The sequence below is a fragment of the Panthera uncia genome (assembly GCF_023721935.1).
Source record: "Panthera uncia isolate 11264 chromosome B3 unlocalized genomic scaffold, Puncia_PCG_1.0 HiC_scaffold_1, whole genome shotgun sequence".
In the NCBI taxonomy this organism is placed as follows: domain Eukaryota; kingdom Metazoa; phylum Chordata; class Mammalia; order Carnivora; family Felidae; genus Panthera; species Panthera uncia.
In genome coordinates, this window is record NW_026057582.1 from 293566 (window position 1) to 310151 (window position 16586).

At 51.3% G+C, this 16586-nt stretch overlaps 1 gene segment (V, D, J or C); it reads left to right on the forward strand.

Annotated features, from left to right (window-relative positions):
* LOC125909062 (Ig mu chain C region secreted form-like) overlaps positions 1-16586 on the forward strand; it is a 27020-nt gene that overhangs the window by 6732 nt on the left and 3702 nt on the right. The window contains 2 exon segments of the C gene segment in view: positions 450-954; positions 12695-12761. Coding sequence covers positions 450-954; positions 12695-12761 — 572 coding nt within the window.

Sequence of the window (16586 nt, forward strand, 5' to 3'; positions counted from 1 at the left end):
GGGGCCCGGAGCTGGTTGGACCGGAGGCCGGAGAGCCGGGCCAGGTACTGGATACAGGTCCCCTCTGGGGACGCAGAGCTGAGTGGAGAAGGAGGGGAAGCAGCTTGAGTCCCAGGAGCTCCTGGGCGTGGTAGAGGCTCGCAGTTCCCACCGCCTGTGGCTTCCTCCTTCCGGGACCCCCCTCCCCCCTCCCCCCTTCCCCCTCCCCCTCCCCCCCACACACAGCACTTGCCCCTCAGCTTCCCAGAATCGGCGGAGACACACATGTAGAATCGTGGCGAGGAGAACGTCCATTTTTGGTGACCCTAGGGAGACTGAGGTAACGCGAATGCACAGGACGCAGGGAGGAGCCACGAGCCGCTGACACCTGCAGAGCCCACGTGACGGAGGCCACAGGACAGCCGAGAAGGCCCGGCGTCCTGCCCACGAACACCTCTCCCTGGTCCCAGCGCCTCGTGTGCCACGACCCGCGGGGGGCGGGGACTGCGGTCCGCAGGGCCCCTCGGTGCCCAGCGCGGGTCACCCCAGCCGCCCGCCCACCCCGTCCCCCGTCCCCCGTCCCCGGGCCGCGGAGCTCCCGAGGCTGCCCCGCCCCGGCGTCCGCCCCGTCCTCCCTCCGACGAGACGCTACAAAAAGAGCGCGTCCAGGGGGGCACTTCGGGAGACGACGAGAGCGAGTGTGAACTGGGAGAACAGCAGCGAGCCGCACCGGCACCGGAGGAGGAGTCCCCAGGGAAACCGGGCCACAGAAGGACACGTCCACGCGATCATCCGTCACCAGTGGAGAGTAATGAACGGAGCAGCGGGACTTGTGACGGAAAACACAACGCCCGGGACGGCCGTCAGACACACGCACGGCCCGGCCTCGGGGACGAAGGCCTGCACGATGGGTCCCTCGTCTCAGGCGCGCGAGGCTCCCTGTCGGCCGCAGATTGTGCCTGTGCCAGGATGGAGGTATGAATTCCATTTTAAAATACATCTTCCCTCCTCTTCTTTCGATAGCGTTGGAAAGAATCGACTTGAGCAGGATTCAAAAAGACGAACTCCTCAGAAAGGGGAGACACAGGCTCCTCCATTTCTGACCCCACGATCAGCGCCAGGCAGCCGTGAGCAGCAGACAGGTCACAGGGGAAGGCGGGAGCCTGTCTGTCTTTCCAAAATAAGGCCACTGAAGACGTGGCAGCAAGCTAAGTGTCCACCTCGGGCGGACACATAGAGAAGACATGGTGTCCACACAGTGGACTGTGTCACTCAGCCACACAAAGGGAATCCTGCTGTCAGCCCACACGGGTGGGCCTCAAGGGCATTATGCAGAGTGACACGCGCCACAGAAAGACGCTGTGTGATCTCACTTATGTACAGAAACTTAAAAAGCCGAACTCCTCGAAACAGAGGGTCAAAAGATGGCAACCAAGGGCTGGAGGTGGGGGAGTAGGGGAGACGTGGTTTGGGGTGTAAACTTACAACCAGCAGATGAACCAGTTCTGGAGGTCCGATACACAGCCTAGGGAGTGCAGTCAGCGATACTGTATCGTAAACTTCCAACTTGCTGAGAGACCACATCCTAATTATTCCCAACACAAAAAAGAAATGATAATTATGTGACCCCCATGGGGTGTTAGCTCTGCCATAACAATCATACGCGGATACCTTAAACTTACATGTTATATGTCAATTATGTCTCAGTTTTAGAAATAAAGTGCCTTATCAACAACAAGAAAAAGTAACACTACTGAAAAACAGTTTGAACATTCAAGAATCCAGTGAATAGGTTTCTGTAACCCCCACATGGCAAAATTGCTCGTGAAAAGACATCAGCCACCAATAGATGCACGGAGAAGCTGGGACCACAAAACCCGTGGAAAATACTAATGTGGTTAAAACATGAGGCTGAGACCCAAGTGGCTGGGGAGACTGAACAGAGAGGAGATGGGTTCTGTCCCGACAAAGCAGAAATTTCCCCACCAGCAAAAGTGCCAGGTCAGGGCAGGTGACAGCCGCTGCTGCAGGCGGAGAGCTAGGTGCCCAAGGACGTCAATGAGGTGGACCCAGGTGGGAGGGGTGGAGGCAGAGCCAGGTACACTGTTTAGTAAGAGAGCAGAGGTCCGAGGAGGACCCTGTGACCAGAGGCGGGAAGGAAGTGGGCATGACAAGGAGCCAGGACTTTCACACCTTGCAGAGCAGAGGCCACACATTGCGAGACGTTGTCACAACAGAGCAACCACTGCATACTCAAAGAGCAGAGAAGGGCAGCTTGAAATGGAAAACTTCTTTTGGGAATTGAAAAGCAGGAATCATGACATGAACAGCTAGGATAGGATGGAGACTAACATGTCTGTCCTCTCAGCAAGTGTGAGTGGTCTTACTGTGTCCACTGAGGGGAAGCACTTGTGGACAAGATGACAAACAAAACAAACAGCTCATGAGCATCACACAGAAAAGGAGAAGCAGAAACATTTGAGCCAAGGCAGCCGTTTTCTTGTGACGAGATTTCAGTCTCCAATTCTACCAGACATTTAAAGAGGAGTTAATACCCATTCCTCTCAAACTGTTCCATAAAATTCAAGAGAAAGAAAAACTTCCAAATTCATTCTATGATGTCAGCATTACCCTAATAATAAAATGAAATAAAGACACCACCAAAAAAGAGAACCACAGGCCAACATCTCTAGTGAACATGGATGCAAAAATCCTCACAAAATACTAGCAAACCAAATCCAACAGTATGTTTAAAAAATCATGCACCATGTTTAAGTGGGATTTATTCCCAGAATGCAATGGTGGTTTAATATTCACAAATCAATCAATGTGATACATCATATTAATAAGAGAAAGGATAAGAACCATATGGTCCTCTCAACAGATGCAGAAAAAGCATTTGACAAAGTACAGCATCCATTCTTGATAAAAACCCTCAACAAAGTAGGGACCGAGGGAACATACCTCAACATCATAAAGGCCATACATGAAAATTCTACAGCTAATGTCATCCTCAATCGGGAAAAACAGAGCTTTTCCTCTATGGCCAGGAACAATACAGAAATGCCCACTCTCATCATTACTATTTAACATAGTGTGGGAATCTTTACCCTCAGCAATCAGACAACTAAAAGAAATAAAGGGCATTCAAATTGGCAAGGAAGAAGCCAAACTTTCATGATTTGCAGACAATATGATGCTCTATGTAGAAAACCCAAAAGACTACACCAAAAAATTGCTAGAATTAATACATGAATTCAGCAAAGTTGCAGAATATAAAATCAACATACAAAAATCTGTTGCATTTCTATACAGCAATAATGAAACAACAGAAAGAAAAATTAAGGAATCAATACCATTTACAATTGCACCAAAAACAATAAGATACCTAGGAACAAACCTAACCAAAGAGTTAAAAGATCTGTAGGCTGAAAACGATAAAACACTGATGAAAGAAATTAAAGATAACACAAAGAAATGGAAAGACTTTCCATGCTCATGGATCGAAAGAACATGTTAAAATGTCAATACTATCCAAAGCAATCTACACATTCAATGCATCCCAATCAAAATTGCACCAGCATTCTTCTCAAAACTAGAACAAACAATCCTAAAATTTGTATGGAACCACAAAAGACCCCAAATAACCAAAGTAATATTGAAGAAGAAAACCAAAGCAGGATGCATCACAATCCCAGATTTTAGCCTCTATTACAAAGCTGTAATCATCAAGACAGTATGTTATTGGCACAAAAACAGAAACATGGAATAGAATAGAGACCAATGGAATAGAATAGAGACTCCAGAATTGGGCCACAAATGTATGGCCAACTAATCTTTGGCAAAGCAGGAAAGAATATCCAATGGAAAAAAGACAGTCTCTTTAACAAATGGTGCTGGGAGAACTGGAGAGCAACATGCAAAAGAATGAAACTAGACCACTTTCTTACACCATACACAAAAGTAAACTCAAAATGGATGAAGGACCTGAATGTGAGTCAGGAAACCATCAAAACCCTAGGGGAGAAAGCAGGAAAAAACCTCTTTGACCTCAGCCATAGCAATTTCTTATTCCAAAAGCAAGGAAATTAAAAGCAAAAATGAACTATTGAGATCTCATCAAGATAAAAAAGCCTTTGTGCTGCAAAGGAAACAATCAACAAAACTAAAAGGCAACCAATGGAATGGGAAAAGATACTTGCAAATGACATATAGGATAAAAGGTTAGTATCCAAAATTTATAAAGAACTCACCAAACTCCACACCCGAAAAGCAAATAATCCAGTGAAGAAATGGGCAGAAGACATGAATAGACACTTCTCCAGAGAAGACTTCCAGATGGCCAACAGACACATGAAAAGATGTTGAACATCACTCCTCATCAGGGAAATACAAATCAAAACCACACTGAGATACCACCTCACACCGGTCAGAGTGGCTAAAATAAACAAATCAGGAGACTATAGATGCTGGCGAGGATGTGGAGAAATGGGAACCATCTTGCACTGTTGGTGGGAAAGCAAACTGGTGCAGCTTCTCTGGGAAACAGTGTGGAGGTTCCTCAAAAAATTAAAAATAGAATTACCCTATGACCCAGCAATAGCACTGCTAGGAATTTACCCAAGGGATACAGGAGTGCTGATGCATAGGTGCACATGTACCCCAATGTTTATAGCAGCACTTTCAACAATAGCCAAATTATGGAAAAAGCCTAAATGTCCATCAATTGACAAATAGATAAATAAGATGTGGTTTATATATACAATGGAATAGTAGTTGGCAATGAGAAAGAATGAAATATGGCCATTTGCATCACCGTGGATGGAACTGGAGAGTGTTATGCTAAGTGAAATAAGTCAGGCAGAGAAAGACAGATACCATATGTTTTCACTCATATGTGAATCTTGAGAAACTTAACAGAAGACCATGGGGGAGGGGAAGGGGAAAAGAAAGTTACAGAGAGATTGGGAGGAAAATCATAAGAGAGTTTTAAATGCTGAGAACAGACTGAGGGTGAATGTGGGGTGGGGGAGAGGGTAAAGTGAGTGATAGGCATTGAAGGGGGGCACTTGTTGGGATGAGCACTGGGTGTTGTATGGAAACCAATTTGACAATAAATTATATTAAAAGAAAGCATCAGCATTCTTCACAGAGCTAGAACAAATAATTCTAAAATATGTATGGAACAACAAAAGATGGCAAATATTCACAGCAATCTTGAAAAAGAAAAGACAAGCTGGAAACACTACGATTCCAAACTTCAAGCTGCATTACAAAGCTGTAAGCATCAAGATGGTGTGGTGCTGGCACAAAAACAGACAGTTAGGTCAATGGAACAGAATACAAAGCCCAGAAATGGATCCACAGCTATATGGTCAACAAATCTTCAACAAAGCAAGAAAGAATATCCAATAGGAAAAAGACAGTCCCTTCAACAAATGGTGTTGGGAATACTGGACAGCAACACGCAGAAGATTGAAACTGGACCACTTTCTTACAGCATACACAAAAATAAACTCAAAATGGATGAAAGACTTAAATGTAATACAGAAAAACATCAAAATCCTCCAAGAGAAAACAGGCAGCAACATCTTTGACCTTGATCACAGTGACTTCTTACTAGACATGTCTCCAGAAGCAAGGGAAACAAAAGCAAAAATGAACTCTTGGGACCTCATCAAGATAAAAAGCTTCTTCACAGTGAAGGAAATGATCAACAAAACTAAAAGACAACTGACAGAATGGGAGAAGATATTTGAAAATGACATATCTCATAAAGGGTTAGTATCAAAAATCTATAAAGAACTTAACCTCAACACCCAAAAAAAAACAATCCAATATAAAAATGGGGAGAACACATGAACAGACATTTCTCCAAAGAAGACCTACAGGTAGCCAACAGACACATGAAAAGATGCTCAACATCAGTCGTCATCATGGAAATACAAATTAAAACCACGATGAGGTACCACCTCACCTCACACCTGTCAGAATGGCTAAAATTAACAACTCAGGAAACAGCAAGTGTTTTCGAGGATGTGGAGAAACAGGAACCTTCTTCCACTGTTAGTGGGAATGCAAACTGGTGCAGCCACTCTGGAGAACAGTATGGACATTCCTCAAAACGTTAAAAATAGAACTACCCTATGATCCAGGAATTGCACTACTGGGTATGTACCCACAGGATACAAAAATACTAATTTAAAGGGGCACATGCACCCCAATGTTTATAGCAGCACTATCAACAATAACCAAATTATGGAAAGAGCTCAAATGTCCACCAACTGATGAACAGATAAAGATGTGGTATATGTATCCAATGGAATACTACTCAGTGATGAAAAAGAATGGAGCCTTGCCATTTGCAAGGATGTGGATGGAGCTAGAATGAATTATACTAAGCTAAATAAGTCAATCAAAGAAAGACAAATATCATATGATTTCACTCATATATGAATTTAAGAAACAAAACATAGGAACAAAGAAAAAGAGACAAGCCAAAAAACAGACTCTTAGGGCCCTTTGGTGGCTCTGTCACTTGAGCATCTGACTCTTGATTTTGACTCAGGTCAAGATCCCAGTGTCCTGGGATCAAGCCCCACATCCATGCACAGCATGGAGCCTGCTTGGGATTCCCTCTCTCTCTCTCTCTCTCTCTCTCTCTCTCACTCTCTCTCTCTCTCCCCCCACTTCTGCCTCTCCCCCTAACCTCTCTCCCTAAAAGTAAAAAAAAAAAAACACTCTTAACTATAAAGAGCAAAGTGATGGTTACAGAAGGGCAGGGGAGGGGGAAGGTGAGATAGGAATGCACTCATCGTGATGAAATAAAGTAAAATAAAACGACTTTTAAATTTTATGGAGGCAAATATTTCAGCCTCCATGTCATAGCTTATGACTCTCCTTAGATCTTCTCTCTGTGAGTTCCTGTCACCAAGGGCCTCTTATGCATCACTACCTCTTAATCCCACAAGACTCTCGTAAGCAAGATGCTATTACCCGTGTTTCTGCATATGAGGGATCTTAAGCCTCAGAGCGTTCAAGAGTCTTTCCAAGGAAAATTATGGTAAATGTGGAGCAGGATGTAGCTGCACCTCTGCACACTCTTGCCTCTTCCCTACTCCAAGAAAACCAGCTGGTCTACCCACTGCAGGGGCCTTAGGGAGCCACCAACAGGAAAGCAACTCACCACACAGGAGCCAACTCTGGTGGGTCAGTGGCTGTGGTGGCGGCCCCTCATTGTCTTCATGCTCTGGTAACTGAGGGAGCCGTGATTCCTGGTTCTGTCCACCCAGACCCTTTATCCAAAGAGCATCCACTTTCTCTAATACAGTTTAGGTGCCAAGCCTTGACCAATGGCCATTGGGAGCGCCCCAAGAATTCCGAGGCTACTTGGCTCTTCCCATTCACTCACTCCTCGCTGGGAGCCTTTGATGACAGGAGTCTGTGGGGACAGTGGCGAAGGGGTGAGAGCCTCTGAGGCCAAGTCAGGACAGCCCACAAGAGAAAAGCTTGAACACTGCCTCAAAAGTGCATACAGCTGGAAACCCCCCCCCCCGCGAGAGCATGCCAGCAATGGCGAGGGAACGGCAAGGGGGACATCGCGCTGCAGACACCCCTCAGTGCCGTTGGCTGAGGATTGAGCTTGGCCTGATTTGCTTCAGCCCAGCCTTCAGGAAAAGAAGGGGAGAAGGAGATGTCATGATTTCTGAGGTTCTGTGAATGTCCAGGTCATTGCAGGGACTGACCAGAGGGACAGGCTTGTCCCACTCCAGGGGGAAGGGTACTGCCCTGAGTACCCGAGCCCTGGAGCTACTGCTTCCATCACTAACAACCCGTTGTGGCCGCCCTCCCCGTCCTTGTGGCAGCTCCCATGCCAGCCAGAGAGCAGGTTGAAATGAGGTGTCCATCCAGCAGTATGGGCTCTTGGACCCCAGCGAAAAGAGAACCAACACTCCTAGGTCCGGGGGACAAGACCATGATGGAGGCCCCAGATGGACACAAGGATGTGGTCTGGACAAGGAGATTCAGGAGAAGCTGGGGCTTCCTTTCTTGAACAAAAAGCCAGACTGGCAATGAGAGTGCATTTGCTCCTGGCCGTCCCTCCTGCTTCAGGAGCCAGTGTCGGCAGCAGCCCCTCTCCCACCACGAAGGAGCAGCCAGACATCCACAGGGCTCCCGACCACCACCCCATAGCCTCGGCAGCTGGGCAGACTCCTGTCCTGACTCCTCACTCACTGAGAAGACTGATGCTGTGGATCCTTTGTCCCGTGCACTGAACGTGCTCTGTCCTGTGGCACACGGACCCCCTGGCCCACCCCTTCCCTCAGGAACGGGAGGAACATATGGGCCTTCTCTGGGCTTTGTTAACTCCCCACTGCATCTTGTGGGCTATAGGGGTGAAGTGGGGAGCATGCCAGCAGCTGCTGGATCCTCACTCTTTCTTTGACCGTAGCATTTTGTGTTTCCACCCATTTTGTTTGTTTGTTTGTTTGTTTGTTTGTAAGTTCTTGCCTTCTTTCTGGTTTTTACTCTTTTTTTTTGCTCATCATAGGTTATTTGAGGAGGGAAATTCAGTTTCTCGTTCCTTTCTATTCCCTTTGGTGGCTTCTCACAACTGTTGGTTTAGCAGCAGCAGCAGCAGCCATTTGCTCTTGTGTTGCTTCTGGCCTAAGAAGTGAAGCAAGAAGGACTTTCCTGTCATGTTTCTCATGCATAAAGACCTTCCTTCTGGGGAAAAGTGCTCAGGAGTCAGTTCCCTGACGGCCTCTGCCATCAAGGCAAATCTCAGACACAAAGCCTCTCCCTGTGCACATTAGGAATGTTTTCAACTACTTGCATTCTGGCCATCTGGTCTACCACAGTGTCCGATCCTGGGGGAATGCGACCCTAGAGTGTGATTAGCCCACCAAGGCCTGGAAGGACCTCAAGGCCCCATCTAGCCACTCCTAGCTCACTGGCTGTTTTCAGAAGCACTTGCATGGACATGCCATGACTAACAGGGGAGCTGAGTGACAGGGTGCCCTCCCCTCCCATCCCAGGGGTTCAGCCTTCAGCTCCACTAGAGTCTTGCTCGTAGCAGCCGAGCCAGGAGACACCTCAGTCTCCATTCTGGAAGGGGTAGGGCCTTCCTACCCCTGGAGGCTGCAGCTATGGGCAGAGCCTGGAAGACTGAGCAGATAGCCCCATTCTGGACACCCCATTATACCGATCCAGACACCATGCCCGGCACTCACTGGGGCACCCACCTGTGACACCCATGTCCTTTCCCTGACATGTGCTTGTGGTGGAGAGAGGGGCAAGGGCAGGCTCCCGGAACTGGGCTGTGGGATGCTGCAGAAGGAGCCCAGCCTGGGCATGACCACAGCCAGCAGCATGGTTTGCAGGCTCAGGACCCACCACAGCTGCCCCGACCCAAACTCCACATGGATTGCCAGGAAAAACCAGGGATGACAGGTCAGAGATCTTTCTAGAAGGCTCAAAGAGCTCTGCCAAGGTCAGCTCCTACCCTGCCCAGGGGCCCGATAGGACACACTGGTCTACAAGAGCTGAACTGGGTCCTCTGCAGGCCAGACAATGCCTGCAGCCTGGCTGGCTCTCTACTGTGGGGGAGGGCCAGCAGGGCATGAAGGGCACCTTCCCTGCCCCAGCCAGGAACGGAAGGCCCTAGAAAGCCAGAGCAGGTGCTTCCTCAAGGGCCAGAAGCAGACCTTGCCCTTTGGTCCCTAAAAGGAGACAGGAGGCCCCAGAGCCAAGACCACAGCACAAAGAGCCTCCATAAAGGGGCTGGGGCTGCAGGAAGCCCGGTCTGCAGGCCAGGAGCCACCCCCATGGGCTGTGGAGGGCAGGCACTGGAGGCTGGGCATGAGGGTGGGGAGAAGGCACAGGCCATGCCCCACTCCTCAGTCTTCCCTGGCCCCCGGGTCCCCAGGGCTGGCCAGTTCTCAGGCTACAGAGTCCCTGTTCCTGCTCCACTCTCCCCGCCTCACCCCTGCCTCTCCTCCCGCGCCTGCTTCCTCCACAGACACCTCCAGGCCACTGAGCCTATCCGCCTTCACACAGGGCATCCCCACAGCACTCCCCAGGCTCACCCTCATTGCCCCAGACCCGGACACTGTCCACATGCTGCGGTCCAGCTGTTTCTGGAGAGGTCCTGAACCCCAGCATCACAGCGGGGTCTCCCCGGCACCTCACACCTGAGGCCAACATCACCACCTGCACCATTGCTGTGCCTACACCTCCAGCATTGCCCCCATTTCCCAAAGACCAGGCCAGTGACCTGGAGCCCCAGCCTTGGTCCTGCTTCTTGGGAGCCCCACCTCAGACACGCCTGAGGTCCCTTCCCTCTGCCTCCCACAGCCCCACGGCCTTCCTACTCCTGGTGGCCCCAGCCCAGCCCACATCCATACTCCATGCCATACTAGACAGAACTTTCCAGAGAAAGACCCTCAGCTTCTTCAAAGGGCACATAGGCCATCTTGAGTCCATCTACAACCAAGCCACCTGCCACTCTTCTCCAGGCCCACAGCCCAGCCTGGATCAGGGCTCTGGCTGTCCCTGTGCCTGGAGTTATGCACCCAAACCCACAGGCACACAGACACATGTGCTTCTAGCATGCCCTTCCCTCACCCGCTCGGCCACAAGCCTCGGGGTCTCATCATCCCTCCCAGTCCTTGGTTGTCTCCCTTTCTGTCTCCCCCCGCCCTGTCACACACACCCGCCACACTCACAGCTGGCCTGTGGGAGCCTGTGAGTCCCAGCACTCAGCCCCAGGTCTGATGGGTGGGAACACAGACATCTCTCCCCGGGGGCATGAAGGGCTTGGTGTGGCCCTGGCCTCCTGGGAGTCCTGGTCCACAGAAGACATGAGTGGGCAGAGTTAAGGACATAGATGCTGCTGCCTCTACCTGTGTGAGCTGAGGAGGGGCAGTCTCACAGACTGAGACTCTGGCCCCATGGGGCCCACCTCTCTGGTCAGCCATGAGCCTGGGGGGGGGGGCCACGGGCCGCCACTGGGGATGTTCTCAGACAACACAGCTCAAATGCAGGTGGCCCATGGACCCAGCCTTGGATCTGCTCTTATTTCTGAAAGAAAGAAGGAAAATGCGTGGGGGAGGCCTTCAATATTTTGATCATTGTGTGCTCGTGACTCAGGAATGATGGCAGATGGAGGTCCGGGTCTCCTGTGTGCCCTGTGGCCCACCACCAAGCTCCCCCTCGCCTGCCTTACAGCCCGTGGGGTTTTGGCTAAGCCAGGAACCATAATGCTAACCAGGGCCACCGTGACCGACAGCTCTACAGAAACCCAGTGCCAGAGCACTCCCAGGGCGGCCAGCTGCTCATTCTCTGGGGCTCACTGCAGGGCCGGGGGCGGGAGTCGCTGGGCAGCCCAACGAAGCCGGGGGAGGGGAGGGAGTGGTGTTGAGCTGGTCACAGAAGGCCAGGGGATTTCCCAAGTGGTCATGACAGAGAGATGCGTTCCAGCCAGAGGGATGGACTGGGTCGCCAAGGCCCCGGGGGAGGCATGGTGTATGCAGCGGGCTGGGTGCTGGGGCGCAGCTTGGCCAGTGGTTCAGGGAGGGAGGGCAACACTGGGCCCCAGGCAGTGAAGGTCATCGGAAGGCAGAGCAGCGAGAACGTGACCTCGGGACCAAAGGGAGTCGGATGTCAGGAAGGACATCCAAAGCCTAGGCCAGGAGACTGAGGTCAGGAAGGAACATGCCAGGGCCCGGGGTGGATCATCTCTTCAAGCGGAAAACAGACTTTCTAGTTCCTGGGGCTCCCTGGGGACCCTGGCTGTGGGGGGTTCTGCAGTCCCCAGCACAGGGACAGCTCACCGTGCCTATGATTACTTCCAGTTTTGGGGCCAGGGCACCCTGGTCACCATCTCCTCAGGTGAGTCCCCCTTGCACCTGCTCTGGGGGCCTCAGGCCAGGTCCCTGGGCTGGTCACAGCTCCACCATGGGCTGAGTGCCCGAGGCCTGCTGGGCCCGGCCCCATTATGGACTAGCCTTTAGAGCTGACAGGGCTTCTGGTGGTAAGCAAGCTGAGAGCTGGCAGAGAGAAGAGAAGCCCCGGGGACAGGTGTTGGCTGGAAGGAGAAGTTGTGGCAGAGCAGGGTTGGGGCCGGGCCTGGATATTTGTGTGCTAAGGGCTGGCCCGGCACACTAGTGTGGCTATGAGCTCGACGTGTGGGGACGGGGCATCCCGGTCACCATCTCCTCAAGTAGTTGCACCCCTGCCTGCCTCCCTCGTGGCCCTGGGGTTGGGTGGCTGGGGGCAGGGAAGCCAGCTGTGTCTGCTGCATCCTTGGGGAATGAGTACCAGCCCGTGCAAGGGGCCAGGGAAGATTTTTGTCTAGAGAGAAGCAGGGACTGTATCCCTGTGCAATACTTTTGGTATCTGGGGCCAAGGTACCCAGGTCACTGTCTCCCAAGGTAAGATGACTTTCTGTCTGCTCCCTCTGTCTCGGGGCTGGGGAAGAAATATCCGGAGGCTCCTTGGTCTGTGTGGGGCCTTCTGGGGAGCCCAGAGGGTTGCTTCTGAGGCTGTGAGGTTCCCACCTTGCTGATGGCCTTTCTGCAGGGAGCGGGGCCTCCGGCCTGTGGAAGGCAGGCTGGCAGAGGGGGCTCCGTGTCCAGGGCTGGAGGGGGCTCACACCTGAGGATTCAGGAAGCCAGGCAGTAGTCAGGGGGTGAAGTTTTTGTACACCCCTTAGCGGGGCCCGTGTCAATGTGACTACTTTGACTACTGGGGCCAAGGAACCCCGGTGACGGTGTCCTCAGGTGAGTCCTCCCGGCTTTCCTCTCCTCTCTCTGTCGGGAGGTTTTGGCTGCATTTGGGGAGAAAACGGAGGGTGCCAGGGTCTCAGATCTAGGGCTGGTTTGGTGGCCAGGCTCTCCAGGGACCTCAGCCACCCTCAGCTTCGGGGGCCACCTGGTCCTCTTAGCCCCACTGGCTGTGATCTGAGGTGGACCAAGGCCTTAGCCAGGCCCCACTTCTTGTCTGGGGCCCCACCAACATTGTCACAATGTGACAACTGGTTCAACTACTGGGGCCCCGGGACCCCGGTCACCGTGTCTTCAGGTGGGTCCTCACCCTTCCCACTCTGGCTGCACTTGGGGAGATCTGGGGTTTGGGGCATTTTGGAAGCCAGGAAATGGAGGCAGAGACAGGGTCCCCCAGACACGGGGCTGGAGATCACCTTTCCACAGTTGGGGACAAGGTGGCTCCTTTGAGTGGCCTGGCCACGTAACTGAAGCCTCCTGGGGGGCCCCTGTGACTGTGGTATAATCAACATAATTGGGGTCTGTGTCCCCGATGCACCTGCCGTCTGGGGCAGTGGCCCTTGGGGCTGATTGGACTTCTGAGTTCCTGTTTGGGGCTGCGGTTTGTAGTCGGGCGGCCCAGGCAGGCGGTGATCTGGCTTCTGAGGGGCCAGGCCAGGACATGGGGTCTCAGGGGCAGTGGGGTGTGGGGACCAGGGCCAGTGAGGGGGTCCAGGACCCTCCAGATAACAGTGACTTGGAGGGTCGGCCTCCGTGCGGCCTGGAAGTGCAGGCCTCCAGAGGGGGCGATGCCAGGTGAGGCCCCCAGGGTTTTGTTGGGTGCAAATGGAGAATTCACCACTGTGATTACTACGGTATCGATCTCTGGGGCCATGGAACCGGAGTCACAGTGTCTTCAGGTAGGAGCGGCCCTGCTGGGGCCTTTATTTTCTACTCCTGTCTGTGGGGTTTTCTGGGCATCGATGGCTGGTCCTCAGGACTGTCCCCCAGGGGCAGGCTGGCCGGGAGGGGACGAGAGCTGGGCGCCTTAGGGATTTCAGAGCCTCCTGATTTTCTGATGCTTTTCTAAAACTGGAATAGTGCCAGCATGTCCGGGGCAGTAACTGAGCCCCTGAAGAGGGGCTGGAGGCTGGACAGGCCATGTGTGGGTGAGTTGCCAGGACCCCCATGGCCACAGGACAGTGTGGCTGTGGCAGGAGAGGTCTCGCTATCTGGATCCTGGTGTCGGCTCACGAGTGTGTGTGGGCAGCTGTGTTTGGAGCGCCACAAGAATGCCGCACAGAGAGCGTGCCGTGAAAGACTTTTTTCGGAATGAGGAGTGGTGTTCTGTGCAGACTGTGTTTACAATTCTTGGCCAACTGTAAGGACTAGGCGCCTAGGAAGGGCAGGCCTGGGGCCACCAAGCTCGGCTCAGCGAGGGCAGCTTCTGGGAGAAGACAGCCTGCTCCCCGTTAGAGGCGCGATAACTATCAAAGGACAGGGTATGTCTGAAGTGGCTCCTGAGAAAAATAATTAAGACCACTGAGACTTTAAAATGTGAGAGATTTTCGAACATGCCAAACTTTTTAATCCTATCAGTCAATTAGCAAGCATGAATCATGTCTTTCTGGAGTAGATACAGGACATAGCAACACGGTGTGGTGGCCCCCCTACCCAGAGCTGAGTTCTGACAGTAATGAATTAGTTTACTTTTTATTTAATTCAGCTATTCTGGAAGTGGTGTTGTGGAGTTGGCCAGGGGGCGGCGTGTGGGGCCGGACACCTGCACCAGGTGGCCGGAAACAGGTCACAGGGACGGTCTATTTCGGGAAACAAGTAAACAGACTTGGCAAATTTATAGCTTATGGTTATGAAGAAATGGTTTTCGGGAGGTTTTGCCCAGCCCTGCGAGTCTGAAAAACAACACCTGCATAATTTGCATTTCTAAAATAAGACCAAGATGCTGGCAGAAGCTGGAACAGTTCCTTTTTTTAACGATTTGAATTTAATTATTCAGTCTTCGCTTGCCAACATCTCATTTATACTCATTTTGAAACTAAGACATGTAAGAAATGAGAAGTCTGGGGGACAGTTTATCAATGCATTCATGTTAACTTTTTAAATTAGTTATTTCCTCAAACAGTCATTAATCTCAAACATTTTCTAACACCCCGAAGTGTTGTTTTCATAATTACTGTGTTTTCTAAATATTTTAAGTTGGTTGATTTTCTCTTCGTGATTAAGAAGCATTTAGATATCCTGATAAAGTGGCCTTCATTCATGTCAGCACTTTCAAGACTGCTTTTCAAGCACTCTTGTTGGGACATGTTTTAGGCTAAGCATGTGTGCTGATTGTCCTGAATGATTTCAGTGAAGAGTGTTGGTTGTTGGAGTAAGAGGAAGCCCAGTCAGGTCTCAAATCAGAAAGGAATTCGGGCTGGCTCCTGAGCTGAAGGAGCCCCAGTGGAGGGTCCACCTGGCCCCCCCCGCCCCCGGGGCTGCCGTGGCTTCTGCCAACTGGCTATTCATCAAAGAGCCAATTTTAATGGATTTGGAGGAATTCTTCAATACCAAAGACCCCACGGGACTGTCTGGTGACCAGGGAGCCAAAATGGTAAGAGAGAGGCAGTCCCGGCTGCCAAATTTGCTGCTCCAGAAAGTTTGTGTGTGGCGTTTTGGTTTCTGCTTGAGGAGGAGTCATTTTTTAAGATCGCTCAGGGAAACAATGAGATTTATTTGTATGAATCCTGAGTGGCCATTGTCTTGGCTTCTTAACTATGGATTCTATGGCTCAGATGCTCTAACATAAACAAAGTGCCTTTCATGTCATCTTTGAGTCATAAACGCAGCTTTGGATTTGAGGTCATTATTGTGCATTTGAAAGTAGCCTTCGCCTTGTGAAAAGCTTCAGGACAAAGAGCAGAATTATATGTGCAAATTCAGATGAGATGCATTTTTGGTCATGTTTAATGATGATTTTATTTTAGAGGAAATTTAGTTAAAGTTGGGGGCCTACTTTAGACTCAGAAGGGAGGAGACCAGCTAAGGGCATGTACCCAGGACAGTGAAGGCCCCATGGGGAGAGTCCCCAGCACAGTTTTCTGAAGCAAAGTCTCTGCCTATTCTAAGGCAAAGACGGGTTTTCACTCTGATGATGGCAAACACTCCTCAGTCCTTATAAAATGTCTTGGCGAATTTAAACTTGCCGGGAAGTATTTTACCCAGGAAACTGAGGTGGTAGTGACTGATAATGCTTGGGGGCCAAGAGCTGGCTGAGACTGGACAGGGCCATGGAAAAATAGGGGATTCCACTGGAGAAATCCCCAAGGACATACAAGGGTGGGAAAGGTAGGGATGGGCACCAGAAAGCACTGACCCTGAGCCAGGCTCAGCTGTACAGGATTCCTGGATAAGATGGCTTTGGCGAAGGCACGCCGGTCTGGTGGCCTGAAATTTTCTGGCTAGTCCCAGGACTGGGCTTTTGGGACTACACTGTACAGGACTACACTGGGCTGCCCAAAGCAGTCCTCAGCTAAGCTGGACTAAACCAGATTGAGCTGGCATTTCTGAGATGAGTTTGGGCTGAGCTGAATCGGGCTGAGCTAGGCTGAACTTAGCTGCACTGAGCTGGGCTGAACTGGGCTGAACTGGGCTGGGCTGAACTGGCCTGAGCTGGGCTGAGCTGGGCTGGGCTGGGCTGGGCTGAGTTTAACTGGGCTGAACTGCGCTGGGCTGAGCTGAGCCGGGCTGAGCTGGGCTGAGCTGGGCTAAACTGGGCTGAACTGATCTGAGCTGGGCTGAGCTGGGCTGAGCTGGGCTGAGCTGAGCTGGGCTGAGCTGGGC